This window comes from Mizuhopecten yessoensis, unplaced genomic scaffold (genome assembly GCF_002113885.1).
Source record: "Mizuhopecten yessoensis strain PY_sf001 unplaced genomic scaffold, ASM211388v2 scaffold716309, whole genome shotgun sequence".
Lineage (NCBI taxonomy): Eukaryota > Metazoa > Mollusca > Bivalvia > Pectinida > Pectinidae > Mizuhopecten > Mizuhopecten yessoensis.
The window spans coordinates 95,798-103,075 of NW_018480052.1; the positions used below are offsets into that span (position 1 = coordinate 95,798).

At 39.6% G+C, this 7,278-nt stretch overlaps 1 protein-coding gene across 7 annotated transcripts in view; it reads left to right on the plus strand.

Annotated features, from left to right (window-relative positions):
- Window positions 1–6,854, plus strand: part of LOC110442884 (voltage-dependent L-type calcium channel subunit beta-1-like) — a 99,351-nt gene extending 92,497 nt beyond the window's left edge. For all 7 annotated transcript variants that reach the window (XM_021486737.1, XM_021486742.1, XM_021486738.1 and 4 more), the window contains 5 exons: window positions 647–786; window positions 1,252–1,352; window positions 2,951–3,102; window positions 4,832–4,927; window positions 5,531–6,854. In XM_021486737.1, coding sequence (XP_021342412.1) covers window positions 647–786; window positions 1,252–1,352; window positions 2,951–3,102; window positions 4,832–4,927; window positions 5,531–5,980 — 939 coding nt within the window. In that variant the 3' untranslated portion in view covers window positions 5,981–6,854. The remainder of the gene's footprint in view (window positions 1–646; window positions 787–1,251; window positions 1,353–2,950; window positions 3,103–4,831; window positions 4,928–5,530) is intronic.
- Window positions 6,855–7,278: the final 424 nt, after the last annotated feature.

The following is a 7,278-nucleotide window of genomic DNA, read 5'->3' on the forward strand; positions in this document are numbered from 1 at the left end:
TAACAGTTAGAGGTGAAACTATAACAGTTAGAAGTGAAACTATAACAGTTAGAAGTGAAACTATAACAGTTAGAAGTGAAACTATAACAGTTAGAAGTGAAACTATACAGTTAGAAGTGAAACTATAACAGTTAGAGGTGAAACTATAACAGTTAGTATTATCAACATGTTTAACATAATATTTCATTTTAATGTTACAAAGCTATGAATTACTTACCTGTCCTTAGGGTGCTTTATATCGTATATGACGTCACAGTTAAAATGTATCCCTTTGAAAAGTTATCCTCCAGAAAAATTGTCCTAATGAAGCCTATGGAGAAATTGTTGACCAAATAAAACCCTTAAAACCCTCTGATTGGTAATGCTTGAGTATGTTGAGATAAAGTCCCCCTTATTTATATAAAACCTATACTTACTGACACCCCATCTAATCCATCAGTGTCAGATAAGACAGGTTTCACTGTATGTGAATATGTGCAAAATGTTTCTACTGTAATTCTAGTTTGAATCAATTGCTTGTAATATTCATATGTTAACAGTACTTAATATTGTGTTAATGTGTTGTGTCTATGTTTCAGTCTGAGAGTATCCCTCTCTAGAAGTGTCTGTATAACAAGGTTTTACTGTACCTGGTTTTGTGTTTCAGTCTGAGAGTATCCCGCCCTATGAAGTAGTGCCTTCTATGAGACCCGTGGTGTTGATAGGGCCCTCACTAAAAGGTTATGAAGTAACGGACATGATGCAGAAGGCCCTGTTTGACTTCCTCAAACACAGGTTTGAAGGGAGGTAAGTCTTGTCAGAATTTTGCAGGGGCAATATTGATATTGAAATAAGCTTGAGGCAGTTTTATATTATAGATAGGTGTTCATTTAAGTATGGCAGACTCCTATCTTTCTAGAAGATCTTTAACTCAGTGAAGTGTTCCACATGAGTCACAGTCCTAGCAAACCTTGACCACAGTCCTAACAAACCTTGACCACAGTCCTTCCAAACCTTGACCACAGCCCTACCAAACCCTGACCACAGTCCTACCAAACCTTGACCACAGTCCTACCAAACTTTGACCACAGTCCTTGCATACCTATAAGTTTGTCCCTAAACATCTTTTAAAGAAAATTGTTTAAATAAACAACTTCTAAAATAGTGGACAACATGTCTTGGGGTCTTATTGCTGGGGTACAATTTTCTTTGAAAATAAAAGAAATGATAGAATTTGCATTTTATTGATCTATTTACATTGTTTACTTTCAGGATTATAATCACGCAGGTAGCAGCAGATATATCATTAGCTAAGCGCCATCCTTACAATAAGCCAGGGAACCGGATGCTTTCACCCAAGACGCCTGGTATAGGTCAGTACACTTCAATACCTACTAGGGTCAGTGGGTAATAGGTCAGTACACTTACATACCTACTAGGGTCAGCGGGTTTGGGCAAACATTGGAGATGCAGGTCACGCTGTCCATCTGACTGTATAGAGCACTGAAAGTGTTGGATAAAAATTGGCCAAATACACTGCAGCTGTACTGTATACTGGGCGGCCAAATACACTACAGCTGTACTGTATAAGGCGGCCAAATACACTACAGCTGTACTGTATAAGGCGGCCAAATACACTACAGCTGTACTGTATACCGGGCAGCCAAATACACTACAGCTGTACTGTATACTGGTCAGCCAAATACACTACAGCTGTACTGTATACTGGTCAGCCAAATACACTACAGCTGTACTGTATACTGGGCGGCCAAATACACTACATCTGTACTGTATACTGGGCAGCCAAATACACTACAGCTGTACTGCCAAATACACTACAGCTTAACTGCCAAATACACTACAGCTGGTACTGTGTACTGGGCGGCCAAATACACTACATCTGTACTGTATACTGGGCGGCCAAATACACTACAGCTGTACTGCCAAATACACTACATCTGTACTGTATACTGGGCAGCCAAATACACTACAGCTGTACTGCCAAATACACTACAGCTGTACTGTGTACTGGGCGGCCAAATACACTACATCTGTACCGTGTACTGGGCGGCCAAATACACTACATCTGTACTGTATACTGGGATATTTTAACCACCTTTTAACTTTCGCCTTTTTCACCCTATTAATAAGGACAAATTTATCATGACACTGAACATCAGTACAGAACATACTATTTATCGTAGTTTTAATGTAATAAGGATTGTGCAAGTGAGAGGCGAATATTTGACAGGGTGAAAGCTTCCCTGTATACAGTACTGATTGGATTTGGCTTGTAGCATCCTTGGAACCACAGAATCAAATTCCAAATTTCGCTTAAAATAAGGGTGTAGCCCCATTGAATCTAAAAGGCTGGAGCCAAAAGGGGAAATAGGGGTTAGTATTTAAAAAGTTATTTCGTCATTGCAAATCAAGAACTTTTTCACCAATTTTGTATGAAGCATCTTTGGGACAAGAGAATCTACTGTTGAATAAATGGAGGGTGTCCTGCCCCTGGGGACTGAATTGGGGGCAGGCCAAGAAGGAGAAATAGGGTTGATGTAGAAAAGGCTATTCCTTTGACATAGGTGAAGGGATTAAGACTTCAAGAGATATTATTTGAATGTTGTGTTAATGAAAAGTAGGGTTTACCTGGGGACAGAAGGGCAGGGTCCAATATGGGAAATTGAGGTTAAATTTTCAAAAGACTACTTCACATGGATGGAGGGATTTTAGCTGGAGTGAAAAATACTAAAATCTTGGAACAAAGATACAGTAAGTGTAGGGTGATAATATTTCACTTGTAGTGTTAGATTGATAACTATCACGTTTGTTTAGACAAGTTTGATCTGCTTTGAAGGTCATATGTGAGAAATATCTGCCAACACCAAAAAATAACAGGTAAGTGATACTGGCCAATTGGGCCCCTTGTTGTCACATGGTACGATTTACTGTTTCTTTGTGTGAATTGCAGGTGAGGTGCAGTTTCAGATAGAGCGGATATTTGACCTGGCGCGGTCACTTCAATTGGTTGTGCTGGACTGTGACACTATAAACCATCCCTCTCAACTCACCAAGACCTCTCTAGCTCCTGTTATTGTATATGTCAAAATTGCATCACCAAAGGTAAATATTTAGTCCTACACAAACAATTATTACGCTAACAAGTCTCACAGAGCTCTATTGCGGCAGGAACTGATCAGCTGATGAGCCCCTAAAGAGCTCTTTGGTGGTCAGGAACTATATTGCTAATGAGCATTAAAGAGCTCTGTGGCAGTCAAGAACTATTCTGTTTGTAAGCTCCAAAGAGCATTGTAAGGAACTACTTTGCTAATGAGCCTGAAGGAGCTCTGTATTGACCAAGGGATATAAGTACATTAAAGATACCAAGAGTAAATTATTTTATCTTGTGGTTCAGCTAGCATCTTACTTAAGTCTTTGTTACCAAAATCACCTTGTAGGAATTAATACTGGTTCATTTTGAGATACACGATGTAGTAGAATTGTCAGTGTGCAAGTTATACCACAGTGTGAATAATTTGAAAGGTCAAATTGTTACAGTATGGCCAATTGTGTTTAACTCTCACCAGGCGAGTTTGCAGGGTTCTGTTGTACTACTGTGTACCAGGAAATGTTGGCTGCAGTATAATTTTCGCCACTTTTTGCCCTACATATGAAGGGCGAATATAATTATTGTGAAAACAATTATTTCTACACGATTTACGCTAAATAGAAATTACATGTGAAGGGCAAAATTTACACTGGGCAAAAATAGATTTTACCAGTGGAAGGCAAATATCCAACTGGGTAAAAGTTTCTCGGTATACAGTAGTGTGTGGGTTAGATTTGGCGATTAGTATGATTAGAATTACTATGTTGGACCTTGAGTGTTTTCTTCTTAGGGATGAGATAAGAGAATCTGAAACCGAACTGAAATTTGGCCTGACCAAATGTTTGGCAACTCAACCACAATAACAAAAAGGCCTCAAAGGGCAGTACTACTGTATACCACAAGTTTTTGCTGCAGTTTAACTTTTGCCTTTTTTGTCCACCATAATAAGTGCAGGTTTATCATGACTGCAAATGTTAGTTTATTTGACTAGGAAAAAAATACCCTGTATACAGTATAACGTCAACATATTCCAATTTAGCTTACAGCTGTTATTCTGTTACAAGTAATAAAGCGATTAAAATTTCCCCTTATACACTAGTTTATCAACACGTTCCTATATATAGTTTACAGCTGTTATTCTGTTACAGGTACTACAGCGATTAAAATCTCCCCTTATACACTAGTTTATCAACAAGTTCCTATATTTTGCTGACAGCTGTAATTCTGCTCCAGGTACTACAGCGACTAAAATGTCCCCTTATGCAGTAGTTTATCAACACGTTCCTTTATTTTGCTGACAGCCCCCATTCTGCTACAGGTACTACAGCTAATAAAATGTCCCCTTATGCAGTAGTTTATCAACACGTTCCTATATTTTGCTGACAGCTGTAATTATGCTACAGGTACTACGGCGAATAAAATGTCCCCTTATACACTAATTTATCAACAAGTTCCTTTATTTTGCTGACAGCTGTAATTATGCTACAGGTACTACAGCGAATAAAATGTCCCCTTATACACTAGTTTATCAACTAGTTCCTTTATTTTGCTGACAGCTGTAATTCTGCTACAGGTACTACAGCGAATAAAATGTCCCCTTATACCCTAGTTTATCAACACGTTCCTATATTTTGCTGAAAGCTGTAATTCTGTTACAGGTACTACAGCGAATAAAATTTCCCCTTATACACTAATTTATAAACAAGTTCCTATATTTTGCTGACAGCTGTAATTCTGTTACAGGTACTACAGCGATTAATCAAATCCCGTGGGAAGTCCCAGAGCCGGAATATGAATGTTCAGCTTGTGGCAGCAGATAAACTAAACCAATGTAGTCAGGTACGAAAAAGACAACTTGCGAAGATGGCCACATGATTGTCACATGATAGAAGGAGTACAGGTCATGTGACAAGGAAAATGGTCACATGATCCAGAGTGTTTTCACATGTCACCAGAGAATGTACTCCGAATCATTATTGTAGATATTTGAATTTTTTGGTTTCATTTCAGAAAAACTTCATTGACAGATGTAATATTCAATTTCAAAATAGCCTAACTGATTACTGCCCTCCATGCAACACAAAATATTGTTTTTTAAGTGTTGATAATTTATTTGAAGGTTAAAAATGTTTAGATGATGAATGTGTACCTGTGTTATATGGACTGAAAATAATCGTTCACATGGTTCTCTACATTGATAAAAAAGTAATTTCAAAATATAAATTATTAAAACTGCAACCATTCTATGAAGTCACAAATAACAATATCTTATTAAAAATGGATGTATTTTTCTACACGAAAATATTTTACTTTTCAATCTTTTTATCAAAATTGATGTGAAAATCATTGATAATATTTATGTTATGGGGTTCAGTAAAAAGAACCACTGTGAATTTTTTCTCGTTTTCCCTGTTGTAATGCCTTTTCTGTTCCCCCTTGCAGGATATGTTTGATGTTGTACTGGATGAGAACCAACTAGAAGATGCCTGTGAGCATCTGGCCGAGTTTCTGGAGGCATACTGGCGGGCCACACATCCTCCTAACAACACGCCTCAGTCGCCACGGCAACATGGCCAGGGTCCTCCCTCGCCAAACCCGCTGTCGCGTCACAACACACTGCCGGCTCACATGTCTTCTAACAGAGCGCACAGTATGGACCGCAGGGATTCGCCCGACCGACACCCGCGCGGAAGTCACCATGATTCGTATGATCACGGTGGAGGGCGTGATAGACATTCACATGATAATGACGTCAGCCCATCACATGACAAACTTCATCATGATCATGATCACGGATCTGCTGACTATGATCGGGATAGTGGTTACGAAAAGGCTGATAGGAGAAGGGACTATGTAGGTCATAGTGACCGAGAGCCACGTGGTCATAGTTAAGATCACCGACGGGCTGATCATGGGTCACGCCCATACGGTCGGGAACGCGACACAATAGGCAGTAAATATGGCTCCTCTCCCAGAAACTCGAGTTATCAACAACAAATGAAACAAGCCAGTATTGACATCTAGTTCACACAGGGGTTGAGCACTGTCAGTAGGTGATGGGCTCCAGCCACTTCGATACTAACAAATTGCGTTCTTCTGTTTGACATCCCAGTATGTAGTAGAACTATTGAGTGATAACCCATCAATGATAAAAATTGATAATTATTGAGTGCAATTGATGATGAAGATGATGTTGACCATGACCTGCAACTTTTGACCCCACAACCTTTTTTCAGTTGAGAATTTTTGATCTTGTTTTCTAATGTTGTGCAGACCTAGGTTGACTTGAGTGTTGATGCTGATGTAGGGGGAGCGTGTGTGTAGTGATGATCTTCATCTAATCTGCTGCGTGTCCGTGTAAAAGGATAATCAAATGTTTGTAACTATGGCGACGGTTCGTCAAGGATTGTAGAGGTGAGAGCTGATAAGACTTAGCCTTTGTTACTTAGCAACCAAAGTTTGTTACTCACGGTGGTAGCAATAACACAACCCCTTCCAACCAAAATACGGTGTCCACTTACTATGAATCATGGTGGAAAAAGTCCAGTTACAGTTAGGGCTACAGAATTTATATGTTAATCTTTTCATTGTCGATTATAGAGTTGTCTCCCCTAGTGGTGTATGTGATGGTAGTTATGGTAGAGCCACTGTACTGCTGACTACGGTGATTGATAGCGGTATTGTCAGGCATGAGAGTCAAACATTGCTTTACCTCTTTACGTCAATTGGCCGAAACAAGTCAAACATGACATGTGTCACCTAAAAACCAAATTGGCTGTTGTAACTCCACAAAACACTGAGAGAGACATTTGTCACTGGTATTGGTTGTCATGTCACTAGTGTCAACACGTTTGTTTCCGGTGACAACGGGTGACGCGTCTCTCCCCACCCCATTAGTGGTGACATATGTCAATCTTACAGTTATGCGAGATGGCATGTCCTTCCATGTCACTAGTAGCGACATGTCATAGCATGATCGTCTAGCGTCACCAAAGACCTATGTCACGGTGTTGTCAATAAAATACGACCTCGGTGCCTCTCAGACCCGTGATTGCTGTATTACATGTTTACACAATTTCTAAATGTGCCAACTGAGCAGACGAGGCGGACCCCTTGTCAACTGTGTGTGTGCAAGTCTAAATGTCCCAATCGTCATTGTTGATACAACAGATCACAGTCCATTGGACACA